Source organism: Acinonyx jubatus, chromosome D1 (assembly GCF_027475565.1).
Source record: "Acinonyx jubatus isolate Ajub_Pintada_27869175 chromosome D1, VMU_Ajub_asm_v1.0, whole genome shotgun sequence".
In the NCBI taxonomy this organism is placed as follows: domain Eukaryota; kingdom Metazoa; phylum Chordata; class Mammalia; order Carnivora; family Felidae; genus Acinonyx; species Acinonyx jubatus.
The window spans coordinates 99,851,731-99,868,080 of record NC_069390.1 but is presented as its reverse complement, the minus strand read 5'-3'; the positions used below and the strand labels follow the sequence as shown (position 1 = coordinate 99,868,080).

The following is a 16,350-nucleotide window of genomic DNA, read 5'->3' as shown; positions in this document are numbered from 1 at the left end:
GTGTCCCTTGCTGGGGGTGCCCGCAGCCTGGGCTTCTCTCACTCTTCTCCAGTAAAACTGTTGGCTTCTCCTTAGATACAACGCTCACCACTCTCCTGTTTCCTCTACGGTAGGGTCCCCTTGCAACTTCGGCCACATAGGGTCCCTTTGCCACTTTTTGCACATAGGGTGGTCATTTATTTCAAACTAGATATTGGGTCACATAATATGATGAAAGATCTGGGGTTACCATCAGGTGGAAAACTCAATGTAAATGCCTCAAGGAGAGGCAGCAGAATGAGATGCTTAAAAATGCAGACGGTGGGGGTGCCTGGGTGGCTCAGTCAGTTAAATGCCCGACTCTTGATTTCAGCTCAGGTCATGATCTCATGGTTAGTGAGTTCGAGACCCATGCTGGGCACCATGCTGACAGCTTGGAGCCTGCTAGTGACTCTCCTTCTCTCTGCCCCTCCCCTGCTCACTCTCACTCTCAAAATAAATAAACATTAAAAAAAATGCAGACTGTGCTGAACTGTGGCTTAGCAGGCAGGTGGCAGAGTTATGTTGTCTGGGTCCACATCTCCCACTCAACCCCTCACCAGCTGGGCAATGTGAACTATCACTGTGGGTTAGGTTCCTCGCCTTGAAAACAGGGATGATAATTCATTCAACACATATTTATTGGTCACCTCTGTGTGCCGGGTACTATTAATAATAGCATCTACTTCATGGGTAATTGTAAGGCTTCGATGAGATAGTGAACGAATAACACTTAGAACAGAGTCTGCTTATACAGCACATGGAAAAATATTAGCTAGCATTATTATTTCATATGGTTTAGATGCCAAAATTGTGGAACTCCAGTACCTGTCATTGGTTCTTTTTTGTTAAAAAAAAAAATTCTAAACTATATACCTAGTGGACCTGTCCACACGTGCTTTTTTTTTTTAAACCTAGCACCTTGAAGATACCCAGTAATTATTTGTGGCTTGGCTCTTCCATTGTTCTATCTCTAATACTTTCTTAACTCATCCCTACTGAGTCATTCTCTCTCCATTTTTAGGTAAAATCTGATTGTCACGGCAGCAATGACAACACCACCTTGTAAGTATGCTGTCCTGAAATCTCACCATCTTCAAAATGCTTTTGAGATATGGTACCCCACTGGCTCCAATGGCTAGAGGCCCATAGCTGCTTGGAGTGTGTCTGAAGATGATGTTAAGCCCTTGTGACCTTACATTACCATGTTCTGTTTCAAGTTGGCTACATCACTGCCAATAGAAATAGGCTCTTTGCTGAGAAGAGAAGAGTTCTTAAGAACCCCAGCCACCCACCTGTTGTAGACAGAGACACTGTAGTAGACTGAATGCCTTTGGAGTTCAGACAAAGGTTTGGTTCCAGGACTACCACTCAATAGAAAAAGGGCCAAGTGGGATTACTGCCCTCCATTTTCTCTGAGAGAACATGGGGCAAAGATACATATTTCAAAGAGCTGTATGAGCATTACACACATAGGAAAATATGTGCATACTTTCAATGAATTTTGCTTCACCTTCCTCTTCTTGCCCCAACAACCTGGCCATCCCAGTGCACCTCCCTCATAAGCTCTGGGCTTGATCATCACCCCCTCACCTGCACCATGCCCTGGGCTGTTGCAGAATGTGTGTGTGTGTGTGTGTGTGTGTGTGTGTGTATGTTAGTGGAAGGGGTTGGGGAGAGACGACATGGAGCCTGGCTCCTTCTCTGATCTGTCCTGCGGGAGGAACCTAGCACAGCAGCCCCACGTGGCTCACATAATACCGTAAGTAAAACACAAACAAAGCAGGGGTTGTTCTGCTTGTCAGCCTCCGAGACCATATGGAGCTGAGACATGATTGTATTACCTCTGCTATACTGCAGTCGAGCTAAACAGAAAAGCCATAATAAACTATTCTGGGGAGGTCCCCGAGCTCCGTGCACAGAGCACAAACAGATAAACAAGAGGGTGGCTGGTTTGTTTCATTTTTTTTTCTTTTTCTTTCTTTTCTTTTTTTTTTTTAAAGAAGGAGCACTAGAGAAAAACAAGGGGAGGGAGCGAGAGAAAAATGGAGGGAGAAGAAAAGGGAAAACAGAGCAAGGGAGAAAGTAGAAGAGAGAGCTATGCTGCAGGACCACTTCAGTAGCATTGCATCTGTAGGGCTTTGCTTCTGAAAGGATTTATGCCCTTTGTGGATTCTATGGTTTCACCTAGGTAGTTGATAGAATCTGATGGTAATTTTTGGCTTCTCCGTGGTATATGTCTCTGCTTGAGCAGAAATTGGGAGCATGGAGAAGAGAAGGTACAAAATGGCATTGAGGAATATGTGGGGTAGCTTCTAATCCCCTCATTTCTCCCCATTTCTCCCCTCCTGTGCCCCTCACCCTCATGATTCCAGTCCAGACAGGTGAGTAGGACTCACAACTTTTGACACTGATCAGACCCTTCTCTTGTCTTCAATAGGGTTGCGTCCAAGTGCTCAGGGAGTCTATGTGTGTGTGTGTGTGTGTGTGTGTGTGTGTGTGTGTGTGTGTGTATTTGAGAGACAGAGAGAGAGAGAGGGAGAGAACAGGGTGTGGGGGTGGGTGGGCAGAAGGGTGTGTGGTTCAGATAGAAGCTACATTACCCCTGCAGTTGGGCAGTCTATATGCCCAATGGAAATCTTTCCAGACCTTGAGGGAAAGGTAGAGAAAATAAATAAATCAGGGAGAAAAAAAAAAAAACCCACAGACACCAGATGTTGCTTCTGAACAAAGCCTTACAGTAGGAAAGAAGGATTCCCAAAGTGGCAACAAACTCACATGGAAATGTCTGCGAGGTTAAGGAAAAAAAAAATCTGTTTGCATGCTGTTTATTCCAGGTGTGAAGAGCAAATACCAACACTTGGAGAACCATTGTCTGTTTTGAAAGTGTTTGCAAGTGTACAGTTCAAAAACGATGCAACCGTCAATGGTAACTACATCCATGTGGCATCTACCTCCTGCTTAAACACTGCAGCCACTCTTCAGAATACTTGACTTCTTAGAAGCTATATAAAATGGTAGATAAGGGAATGAGTTTTTTGATGCAGACAAAGTTGAGCTCAAACTCACTCATCTGAGGAAGGGCCTTTGGGTATCTAGGGCAGGAAAATGGCAAAAGCAAAGTCCTGGAGAAACAGTCCTGTCCTTAGCTCAAGAGGAAAGGTCCAGACTGAAATGGGAGAATGGAGGACTGTGGGGAAAAAAGGAATCAACTGTCTGATTGAGTCTTAAAGTACTATATATTTTTTACAACGATGTACGCAGTTGGATATAAATGTTTTGAAAATTATTGCTAGGTGATCAATCAGTTGGAGCATTTGGGTAGAGAAAAGAGAAACTGGTTCACACAAAACACCAAATTAAAAAAAAATCAGGCAATTACAAACTCCAGGAAAAACAATGTATGAGAAATGACACATAATTATGGCAGGCTGCCTGTCTCGGCAGTGAATAATACTTATGTAGTCATAAAAGTATAAACACAGAGTATTAATTTAACCCCAAATTGTGATATAATTATAAAAGAAGGATAGGGGGGAGATAGTAGGAAGAAGGTGATGGAATATTAGAGAGCAAACACCTCACCTGCAATAAAAGGAATTTAGTAGCTAGGAACTGTCTAAAATGGATAAGTCAAGAAATAACAATATAAATATGTTGTTTAAAAGCTGGAGATAAATGCCAGTAGAAACTACTAAGAGTTGCGAGAGGTTGCCTCTATGGGACAGAGGGGGTGAGAAGGAAGAGATCAGAAGACTGTTATTGTATCATTGAGTCTTCCAGTGATATCACGATATATATAGTGATATATATATATATATATATCGTGATATCACTATATATAATGATATATATATATATATTTGTAATTATGTACATAGATTACTTGGATAAATGACTTTAAAGGATAATTATCATTGTACTTGGTACATAATAAATTCTTAAGAAGTGTTAGCCATTATTATAGCAGTGGAATGGATATGAAAGAGTTATTTTGTCCATTATCTTGCCTTTAGCCAGTACAATACTTATATTCCCTGACAGGGCTGGCCATATCACAAGGTACCAGTGGCTCTGTCAGCATCAGCTGGTTGTGACATTGGCCAAGATGCTATCCCATAGCCCATACTGACCTCAGCAATGTATGATGGCAGGGGTAATCCTGGATACAACGGCCAAGTTGCTACATTAGTATTTTTGTCCTTGTAGAATGCTCAATAATAGCACCCCCTGCACTCCCCCCCCCCCCCAATATGACCATGTTCTAATCCCTGGGACATGTGAATGTTAGCTTATATGGCAAAAGGAACTCTGCAGATGTGATTAAATTAAGGATTTTGAGATGGAGAGATTATCTTGGATTAGATTCATGGGCTCAATGTAATCACAATACTCCTCATAGGAGGGAAGCAAGAGGAGTCCAAATCAGAGGCAGGACAGAAGAATTGAAATGATGAGCTTTCAACACAGAGGAAGAAGCCACAGGCCACACGGGCAGCCACAGGAATCTGAAAATGTCAGGGAAAAGGATTCTCCCCTCAGACCTGATGAAAGGAGCCAGTCCTGCTCACATCTTGACTTCAGCCCAATGAAACTGATTTCAGACTTCTGGCCTTCAGGACAGCAAGAGAATAAATATGTGTTGTTTTAAGCCACTAAGTTTGTGGCAATTTGTTAGAGCTGCAAGAGGAAACCAACGGAATCCCAAACCATAAAAAGGTCCCTCCCGTTCTCTTCAGCCTCCACCATCCCCTGCAGTAGACACCAAGTCTGATAACCTGAGAAACGTAAAAATGCATTTCCATTAAGGTGTTATGAGTTGTTGTATACCTTTCAGAGAAATTTTACATCTTGCAAAAAGATTCCAGGGAGAGGGTCTCAAGGACAGAAATTATTTCCACTCTTATTTGTATTTCTAGTATCGGGCGCAGTGCTTGGCTAATACATGATTGCCGAAAGAATGAGTGAGGTGAGGGGCTAAACACAGAGATGGGTAAACAACTGAATAGGGACCCTACACTCAAAGAAAGACTCCATCACCCCTCATTAGTCAGAGATATTTAATACTCCTTACTGTTAAGAAATTCCTCTTACTTCCTAATTGAGATTCCCCCAAGCTGAATCTTAAGTGCTGTCTTTTTTATCCTCAGTGGATTTAGTGAACATCTGGTCATCAACCAACATCTATTAAGCCACTCTTAGGTTTTTGTTTTCGTTTTCGTTTTGTTTTGTGTTCAGGGAAAAACATCCCGAGTCAATGAACTATTCAGACCAGTCTTCTCTTTGTCATGGTCAGAGCAGGCCAGGTTCCATATTGGGTTTTGCTTTGGGCTCCCGACCAAATGGAACTATGATGGGGTGGAGCTTCTGGCATGTTCTAGCTCTCTCATCTTTGCACACATGTGATTAGGGGACTACAGACGGAGGGACTCCCCTGTTTTCGTTGTCAGCAGTGTGCTTAGAGAAAGAGGAACAATCTAAGACACAGTAGAGATACAGTTAATAAACTTCAAGGATGGCCTTGAACGGAAACATCACACATGAAGCCTACCAATGTTATAAAGTTGGAGTTTCCACCTAACTCTTAGCCTCTGGGGAGGGAAGGCATTGTTCACGGAATGGCTCTGAGTGTGGTACCCGTGATTCCCCTGGCACCCACCACTCCCTGAGTCACTGCTCAGTACCAGCAATCTGGGCTCCTAGAGCTGAGGCCCAAGGCAATTCTTTACAACAATGAAGACTCTCCCCTTCTGCACAGTTCTCTGCCCAGGGTGACGCGCTCCCACATATTTTATATCCCTGGCACATTGCAATAACACAGTGTGGCCGGTGTTATGATCAGGCCCATTTTCCAAATGAGGAAACGGGAGGTCAGAAGGGCTCCTTGATTTATGTAAGGTCACACAATTAGGAAATTTTAGAAACAGGTTCCAGTTTGGGGGCTGCTGATGCCAACCTATGACTGCTTTCCGCTCAACTTCTTCCTTTCCCTACGTCCCCTTTTTTTACTACAAGGAAGGTTCAGCCTGCTTTGCTAACGACACTCAGAAATACAGAGTTTTCAATCCATAATAGTGATAGCTTCAGGGACGGAATGTAAAAACAGTACCAGCCTAGAGGAAGTCCTCCCCAGCCGCTGACTCTTCTTTCATCAGCAGGAATGTGAGCAGTATTATTATGACCATCAAAATACCTTTATTAATATGTTGATGTCTATTGCTTCATACCTACACAGACACGATTTTAGTTTTGAGGAACTTCATCCTTTCCACTCCAGAGCTTTTGCTCATCCTGGAATACTCCGGACCAGAGAATCCTCTCTCCATATCTCACTGGTCCAGCTCAAATGCCTCCTTTTCCACAGAGCCTTCCCTGACTACCCAGGCTCTCCATATTCCAGAGGCACATACTTCTAGTTTGGTTCTTGTCTGACAATGCTTTCTATTATAGTTGTGAACTGTATGGCTTCCCCACTATAACGTCAGCTCTTGGATAACAGAGACGATGACTTACTCATTTTTGAGGGGGGCAATACAGCAGTTAAAGGCTCTGTGTTCTAGCCTGAGCTCTGTCATTGGCTCAACTCTGCAGCCTTTTGAAATTACATCTCTGGGCCTCAACTGCCTTTTTTGTCAAAAGACAAAGAGCCCCCTAAAATTATATACAAACTTTCATATCTATGTGCAATTTCTTTAGAGATAATCCAAAATATTCATCAGATTCTTAATGGGGTCTGGGATCCAAGAAAATTTAGAAACCAATAGATCAAAGAATTACAGGGTTTCCTTCTGGCTCTGACATTCTAAGAATTTGTTCTTAAAAAACCATCAATCCATGGAGCAGAACAGAGAGCCTAGAAACAGAACTACACTTATGTAGTCATTTGATTTTTGACAGAAGTACAAAAGCCATCTAACAGAAAAGAAAGTCTTTCAATAATATTTACTGAAACAACTGGTTATTGATATGAAAAAAGTTTACCCTGGCCATTGCCTCATACCACATACCGAAATTAATTCAAGCTAGATCATAGACCTGAATGTAAAAGTTAACACTGTAAAGCTTCTAGAAAAAAACTTAAGAAATCTTCATGACTTGGGGCGCCTCGGTGGCTCAGTCGGTTAAGCGTCCGACTTCGGCTCAGGTCATCGTGTCGCGGTTTGTGAGTTCGAGCCCCGCGTCGGGCTGCTGACAGCTCAGAGCCTACAGCCTGCTTCCGACTCTGTGTCTCCCTCTCTCTCTGCCCCTCCCCTGCTCACGCTCTGTCTCTCTCTGTCTTTCAATAATAAATAAACGTTAAAAAAAAAAAAGTCTTCGTGACTTGGGAGTAGGTAAAGTTATCTCAGGATACAGACAGGAACAGCCATAAAGCAAAAAATTTTAAATTAGATTTTATCAAAAGAGAAAACTGTTGCTCACCAAAAGACACTATTTAGAAAACAAATATGCAAACCACAGACTGAGAGGAAATATTTGCAAAATATATCTGACAAAAAATATATCTGACAAAAAAAATATATCTGACAAAAGAATTGCTACAAGTCAACAATGAAAAGACAAACAACATAATCAAAAAAATGGGCAAAAGACTTGAACAGATATTTGGCTAAAAAAAATTTACAAAAGGCCAATAAGCACACGGATAAAAAAAGGTCAGCAATGAGATGCCACTACACCCACTGGAATGTCTAAAATTAGAAAGACCAACATCGCAGGTCATCAAAGATGAGAAGCAACTCTAATTCCCACACATTGATGGTGGCAGCATACAACCAGGTGGAAAAAAAGAGTTTGCAGGGTTTTTTTTTTTTTTTTCTCTAAAATTAAACCTACGCTTACCTTATGACCAGCAATGCAACTCCTAGTTATCTATCCACAAGAAATAAAAATGTATATCTACAGAAACTTGTAGAAGAACATTCATAGCACCGTTATTGATTATAGCCCCCAAGCTGGAGACAGAGCAAGCCCAGATGTCCATCAACAGGAGGGTGGATACATCGGGAGGAGACGACCCAGCAATGAAAAGGAACCAATTACTGATACATGCATCAACATGGATGAATCTCAAAAATACCTTGCCTTACATTGTGAAAGAAACCTTCCACAAGAATACACTGTGTGTTATTCCATCCATATGAATTAAAAAATATATTTTTAGTGTTTATTTAGTTTTGAGAGAGAGAGAGAAAGAGAGACAGAGTGCGAGCAGGTTACGGGCTGAGAGAAAGGGAGACACAGAATCTGAAGCAGGCTCCGGGCTCTGAGCTGTCCGTGCAGAACCTGACGTGGGGCTCAAACCCATGAACAGTGAGATCATGACGTGAGCCAAAGTTGGACACTTAACTGCCTGAGCCACCCAGGCGCCCCCATATGAACTGCTTTAATAGGCAAAACTAATACACAATGAAAAGCGAGGAGCCAAGAGGGTTAAACAGCATGGAAGGTTTTTTTGTGTTTTGCATCCATGAAATACAGCCAGATCAACACTAAACCACCCTGCACACCTAGAAAACTGATCCGAGGATTAACACAACAATCTGCACAACCTGAACCACAGACGTCAGCAGATACATGGCACGGAGAGGTGAATTGGGGGAGAAGAGAAGGCGCAGAGGGCAGGGAGCTGTTTCTGTTTGCGGAGAGAGGACGGGATGGCAGGGAGAATACGGGAAAAGCACCCCCGCAAAAGCAGCTGGAGAGAAAGTGGAAAAGTAGAAAGAGCTGCAGGGACTGAACTAAAAAGGGAAAAAGGAGAGGGTTTAAATTCCATTAAGACTCTATAAACAGGGGGAGTGCAGAGTCTGAAACGCCGCGGCTCCATACCTGGTGGTGCTCTGGTGAGACGGGCGAATCCCCAGGAGCAGAGTGAAGTCCGGGCGTGTTCGGGCCACATGGAGACAGGTAGTTCCCCTGCTGGGAGGACTCTCCACAGGCAAAGGTCCAGTGGATCCTGGAGAACAACCACATTCATTGGTGCTGGAACAAGGTCGTTGTGGGTGAAGCCTTGTGCCGGATGGGTGTTGTGATTTTCCAGAAACCCTGAAATGATGCTGCCACACGATTGCGTCAACTTTTTCTGGGGGGGTGGGGGGGGTGGGGGGGGGCGGTGCTGGCACCCGGCCACAGTCTCTGGGCGGCAGCAGCAGCAGTGCAGGCCTGCAAACATCCCGGGTACGGCCGGCACCCGGCCAGAGCTCGATGAGACCCCCCAGCAGAGGGGCAGAACGGGTCAAAGCCGCAGTCCCGCAAAAGCGAGGGGTCGGAAACACAGCCGCATCTGAGATAAAACTCAGGAGGCAGGAGCCGCCTGGCAACCTGACGGCTTGGTCGCGGACAGTATAAAAGCGGGGAGTGGATGGAAGCTGGAGACAAAGGATGGGTGTGCAACTGCTGAACGGAGAGAACAGAATTCAGATACCAGAGACCGGGTAGCTGGGTGACACCATTTTCAACATTCCCGCGCAAGCGCATACGCACCTACAAGCACCAGAACAATGTACCCCTGTAAGCTGAGTAGCGCCATCTAGTGGAGGACGGAACCATGACAATAAGCCCCGCCCAAACGGGCCAACCTCCATCTTCAGGAACACAAGTCTCTCTGCCTGGTTAGTTGACACACTATAAACTGCTTCATAGGTTGACTTCTAGGGGAAAACGATATAATATTTTTTTTAATGTTTATTTATTTTTGAGACAGAGAGAGAGCATGAACAGGGGAGGCGCAGAGAGAGAGGGAGACACAGAATCCGAAACGGGCTCCAGGCTCTGAGCTGTCAGCACAGAGCCTGAAGTGGGGCTCGAACTCACAGACCGTGAAATCATGACCTGAGCCAAAGTCTGACGCTTAACCGACTGAGCCACCCAGGTGCCCTGGAAAACGATATAATTTTAATCATATTTCAGTCTACTTGCTGGTCCATTTATTCAATTTTCTTTTTTTTTCTTTTCTTTTTCTTGATTACGAAAAGAAAAATTCATTATTATTTTCGATTTTTATTAAAACATTTTTCTTTAATTTTTTTCTACTACATTTTTTACTGTTTTGTAAAATTTTCAAATTCTATTTGACTTCCATCATTTCATTTTATTCTATTTCATTGTATTCATTTTTTCAAATTTTCAAAAGTTTTCCTTTTTTTTCCTTTTTCCCCTTTTTTCTCTAACCTATGAAGCCCCTTTCAACACCCAGACTAAAACACACCTAGGATCTAGCATCACTTATTCGATTTGTGTGGATTTGTGCGTGTGTGTTTGCTTTTAATTTTTTAATTTTAATTTTTTTAATTTTAACTTTTTACATCATTAATTCCTTTTCTGCCTTCAAAATGATGAAACAAAGGAATTCACCCCGAAAGAAAGAGCAGGAAGAAATGACAGCCAAGGACTTAACCAACACAGATACAAGCAAGATGTCTGAACCAGAATTTAGAATCAGGATAATAAGAATACTAGCTGGAGCTGAAAATAGATTGGAATCCTTTTCTGCGGAGATAAAAGAAGTAAAAGCTAGTCAAGATGAAATAAAAAGTGATATAACTGAGCTGCAATCTCAAATGGATTCCATGGCTGCAAGGATGGATGAGGCAGAACACAGAATCAGCAGTATAGAGGACAAACTTATGGAGAATAATGAAGCAGGAAAAAAAGAGGGAGGTTAAGGCAAAAGAGCATGATTTAAGAATTAGAGAACTCAGTGACTCATTAAAAAGGAACAACATCAGAATCATAGGGGTCCCAGAAGAGGAAGAGAGAGAAATAGGGGTAGAAGAGTTATGTCAGCAAATCATAGCAGAAAACTTTCTTAACCTGGGGAAAGACACAGACATCAAAATCCAGGAAGCACAGAGGACTCCCATTAGATTCAACAAAAACCGACCATCAACAAGGCATATCATGGTCAAATTCACAAAATACTCAGGCAAGGAGAGAATCATGAAAGCAGCAAGGGAAAAAAAAAGTCCTTTACCTATAAGGGAAGACAGATCAGGTTTGCAGCAGACCTATCCACAGAAACTTGGCAGGCCAGAAAGGGGTGGCAGGATATATTCAATGTGCTGAATCACAAAAATATGGGCCAAGAATTCCTTATCCAGCAAGGCTGTCATTCAAAATAGAAGGAGAGATTAAAAGTTTCCCAGACAAACAAAAATTAAAGGAGTTTGTGATCACTAAACCACCCTGCAAGACATTTTAAGGGGAACTCTCTGAGGGAGAGAAAAGACAAAATAAATAAATAAGTAAAGACCAAAAGCAACAAAGACTAGAAAAGACCAGGGAACACCACCAGAAACTCCAACTCTACAAGCAACATAATGGCAATAAATTCATATCTTTCAGTACTCACTCTAAACGTCAATGGACTCAATGCTCCAATCAAAAGACATAGGGTAACAGAATGGATAAGAAAACAAGATCCATCTATATGCTGTTTACAAGAGACCCACTTTAGACCTAAAGACAGCTTCAGATTGAAAGTAAGGCGATGGAGAACCATCTATCGTGCTAATGGTCGATAAAAGAAAGCTGGAGTAGCCATACTTATATCAGACAATCTAGACTTTAAAAGAAAGACTATATCAAGAGATGAAGAAGGGCATTATATCATAATTAAAGGGTCTATCCACCAAGAAGACCTAACAATTGTAAACATTTATGCTCCAAATGTGATCGTACCCAAATATATAAATCAATTAATCACAAACATAAAGAAACTCATTGATAATAATACCATAAGAGTAGGGGACTTCAACATCCCACTCACAGCAATGGGCACATCAACTAAATGGAAAATCAATAAGGAAACTGGCTTTAAGTGACACACTGGACCAGATGGACTTAACAGATAGAGTCATAACACTTCATCCTAAAGCAGTGGAATATACATTCTTTTCCAGTGCACATGGAATGTTCTCCAGAACAGATCACATACTAGGACACAAATCAGCCCTCAACAATACAAAAAGATCAAGAGCATACCGTGCATATTTTCAGACCACAATGCTATGAAACTTGAAAGCAACCACAAGAAAAATTTTGGAAAGGTAACAAATACTTGAAGACTAAGAACATCCTACTAAAGAATGAATGGGCTAACCAAGAAGTTAAAGAAGAAATTAAAGGGGCGCCTGGGTGGCTCAGTTGGTTAGGCGGCCGACTTCGGCTCAGGTCATGATCTCGCGGTCCGTGAGTTCGAGCCCCGCATCGTGCTCTGTGCTGACAGCTCAGAGCCTGGAGCCTGCTTCAGATTCTGTGTCTCCCTCTCTCTGACCCTCCCCTGTTCATGCTCTGTCTCTCTCTGTCTCAAAAATAAATAAACGTTAAAAAAAAATTTTTTTTTAAAAAGAAGAAATTAAAGAGTACATGGAAGCCAATGAAAATGATAACACCACAACCCAAAACTTCTGGGACACAGAAAAGCAGTCATGAAAGTATATAGCATTCCAGGCCTTCCTAAAGAAGGAAGAAAGGTCTCAGATACACAACCTAACCTTACACCTTAAAGAGCTGGAAAAGAATAGCAAATAAAACCCAAACCAGCAGAATACAGGAAATAATAAAGATTCGATCAGAAATCAATGCTATCAAAACAAACAAACAAACAAACAAACAAACAAAAGTAGAACAGATCACTGAAACCAGAAGCCAGTTCTTTGAAAGAATTAACAAAATTGATAAACCCCTAGCCAGTTGGATCAAAAAGAAAAAGGAAAGGACCCAAAGAAATAAAATCAAGAATTAAAGAGGACAGATCACAACCAACACTGCAGAAATAAAAACAGTAATAAGAGAATATTATGAGCAATTATACACCAATAAATGGGCAATCTGGAAGAAATGGAAAAATTCTTAGAAACATATATACTACCATAACTGAAACAGGAAGAAATAGAAAATTTGAACAGACCCATAAACTGTAAGGAAATCGAATTAGTAATCAAAAATCTCCCAAAAACCGAGTCCAGGGCCAGACGGCTTTCCAGGGGAATTCTACCAAATATTTAAGGAAGAGTTAACACCAATTCTCTTGAGGCTGTTCCAAAAAATAGAAATGGAAGGAAAACTCCCAAACTCTTTCTATGAAGCCAGCATTACCTTGATTCCAAAACCAGACAGAGACCCCACTAAAAAGGAGAACCATAGACCAATTTCCCTGATGAACATAGATGCAAAAATCCTCAGCAAGATACTAGCCAACCGGATCCAATAATACATTAAAAAAATTATTCACCACGACCAAGTCAGTCAGATCTATACCTGGGATGCAGGGCTGGTTCAATATCCGCAAAACAATCAATGTGATTCATCACATCAATAAAAGAAAGGACAATAACCATATGAACCTCTCAATAGATGCAGAGAAAGCATTGGACAAAATATAGCATCCTTTCTTGATAAAAACCTTCAAGAAAGTAGGGATAGAAGGATCATACCTTGAGATCATAAAAGCCATATATGAACGACCCAACGCTAATATCATCCTCAATGGGGAAAAACTGAGAGCTTTTCTCTTAAGGTCAGGAGCAAGACAGGGATGTCCACTCTCGCCACTGTTATTCAACACAGAATTGGAAATCTTAGCCTCAGCAATCAGACAAAACAAAGAAATAAAAGGCATCCAAATCAGCCAGGAGGAGGTCCAACTTTCATTCTTCGCAGATGACATGATACTCTACATGGAAAACCCAAAATATTCTACCAAAAAACTGCTAGAACTGTTCCATGAGTTCAGCAAAGTGGCAGGATATTAAATCAACACACAGAAATCCGTTGCATTCCTATACACCAACAATGAAGCAACACAAAGAGCAATCAAGGAATTGATCTCATTGACAATTGCATCAAAAAACATAAAATACCTAGGAATAAGTCTAACCAAAGAGGTGAAAAATCTATATACTGAAAATTATAGAAAGCTTATGAAAGAAAATGAAGAAGACACAAAAACATGGAAAAATATTCCATGTTCACGGATAGGAAGAACAAATATTGTTAAAATGTCAATACTACACATTCAATGCAAAGCAATCTACATATTCAATGCAATCCCTATGTTATTTTGATAGGGATAACACCAGCATTCTTCACAGAGCTAGAACAAACAATCCTAAAATTTGTATGGAACCAGAAAAGACCCAAAATAGCCAAAGCAATCTTGAAAAAGAAAACCAAAGCAGGAGGCATCACAACCCCAGACTTCAAGCTATACTACAAAGCTGTAATCATCAAGACAGTATGGTACTGGCACAAAAACAGACACTCAGATCAATGGAACAGAACAGAGAACCCAGAAATGGACCCACAAACGTATGGCCAATTAATCTTTAACAAAGCAGAAAAGAATATCCAATGGAATAAAGACAGTCTCTTCAGCAAGTGGTACTGGGAAAACTGGACAGTGATATGCAGAAGAATGAACCTGGACCACTTTCTTACACCATACACAAAAGTAAACTCAATATGGATGAAAGACCTAAATGTAAGACAGGAAGCCATCAAAATCCTAGAGGAGAAAGCAGGCTACAACCTCTTTGACCTTGGCCACAGCAACTTCTTACTCAACATGTCTCTGGAGGCAAGGGAAACAAAAGCAAAATTGAACTAAGGAACTCATCAAAACAAAAAGCTTCTGCACAGCGAAGGAAACAATCAGCAAAACTAAAAGAAAACTGACAGAATGGGAGATGATATTTGCAAATGACATATCAGATAAAGGGTTAGTATCCAGAATCTATAAAGAACTTATCAAACCCAACACCCAAAAAAAACAAATAATCCAGTGAAGAAATGGGCAAAAGACATGAATAGATGCTTTTCCAAAGAAGACATCCAGATGGCCAACTGACACATGAAAACATGCTCCACATCACTCATCATCAGGGTTATACAAATCAAAACCATAATGAGATACAACCTCACACCTCTCAGAATGGCTAACATTAACAACTCAGGCAACAGCAGATGTTGGCAAGGATGCAGAGAAAGAGGATCTCTTTTGCACTGCTGGTGGGAATGCAAACTGGTGCAGCCACTCTGGAAAACAGTATGGAGGTTCCTCAAAAAATCAAAAATAGAACTACCCTACGACCCAGCAATTGCACTACTAGGTATTTATCCTAAGGGATACAAGTATGCTGTTTTGAAGGGACACATGCACCCCCATGTTTTATAGCAACACTATCAACAATAGCCAAAGTATGGAAAAGGCCCAAATGTCCTTCTATGGATGAATGGATAAACAAGATGTGGTATATATACACAATGGAGTATTACTCAGCAATCAAGAAGAATGAAATCTTGCCATTTGCAACTACATGGATGGAACGAGAGGGTATTATGCTAAGCTAAATTAGTCAGTCAGAGAAAGACAAATATCATATGACTTCACTCATATGAGGATTTTAAGACACAGAACAGATGAACACATGGGAAGGGGAGCAAAAATAATATAAAAACAGGAAGGGGGACAAAACATAAGAGACTCTTAACTATGGAGAACAAACAGAGGGTTACTGGAGGGGTTGTGGGAGGGGGTTGAGCTAAAAGGGTAAGGGGCATTAAGGAATCTACTCCTGAAATCATTGTTGCACTGTATGCTAACTGGGATTTAAATTAAAAATAAATAAATTAATTTAGTAATTAATTAAAAAATACAATGAAAAGAGCATAACAGTGGTAGGATGGGTGTGGGGCTTCATTGGGAGGGGCATGAGGAAACTTTCTGGGGTGATGGTTATGTTCTGTTCAGATATGGTTTTGGGCTAGACAGGTGTATGCATTTACCAAAACTCATGGAATTATGCACTTAAGATTTGTGCATTTAGTGGTAGGTAAATTTTACTTCATCAGAAAAGAACCATAAACAAATATTGAACTCTAACGATATACATGCTGAGGTGTTTAAGGGTGAAGTGCACTGACGACTGCAATTTACTTTGAAATGCATCCAGAAACATCCGCTAGATTGATGGAAGATACAAGATACAAGAGGCTAGACAGACAGGTACATGACGAAAAAACAACAAAATGTTAATTGTAGTGTCTAAGTGGTGGGTATATGGGCGTTCACGATGTAATTCTGTCAGCTCTTCTGCTAGGTTTGAAAATTTTCATAATAAAATCTTAGAGGGAAGAAAAAGGTATCAATCGCAAAGCCCCCCCCCCCCCCCAACTACTCAATTAACTGATGTCAGCTCATGATGCAGTGCGTCCCCAACTTTACTCATTTGGATACTCCCTGCACTATTATTTATTTAATAATTTACCTGAACATGACCCACTTTTAAAACGTATAGTCTACGTTCGCCTCATCCCAAGTAATAATATCTGTGA

The 16,350-nt window shown here is 41.3% G+C and overlaps 1 protein-coding gene across 6 annotated transcripts in view; it reads right to left on the bottom strand.

Annotated features, from left to right (window-relative positions):
* CADM1 (cell adhesion molecule 1) overlaps positions 1-16,350 on the bottom strand; it is a 424,919-nt gene that overhangs the window by 405,694 nt on the left and 2,875 nt on the right. For all 6 annotated transcript variants that reach the window (XM_053204083.1, XM_053204084.1, XM_053204086.1 and 3 more), the window contains exon 2: positions 8,845-8,971. In XM_053204083.1, the coding sequence (XP_053060058.1) occupies positions 8,845-8,971 (127 nt within the window). The remainder of the gene's footprint in view (positions 1-8,844; positions 8,972-16,350) is intronic.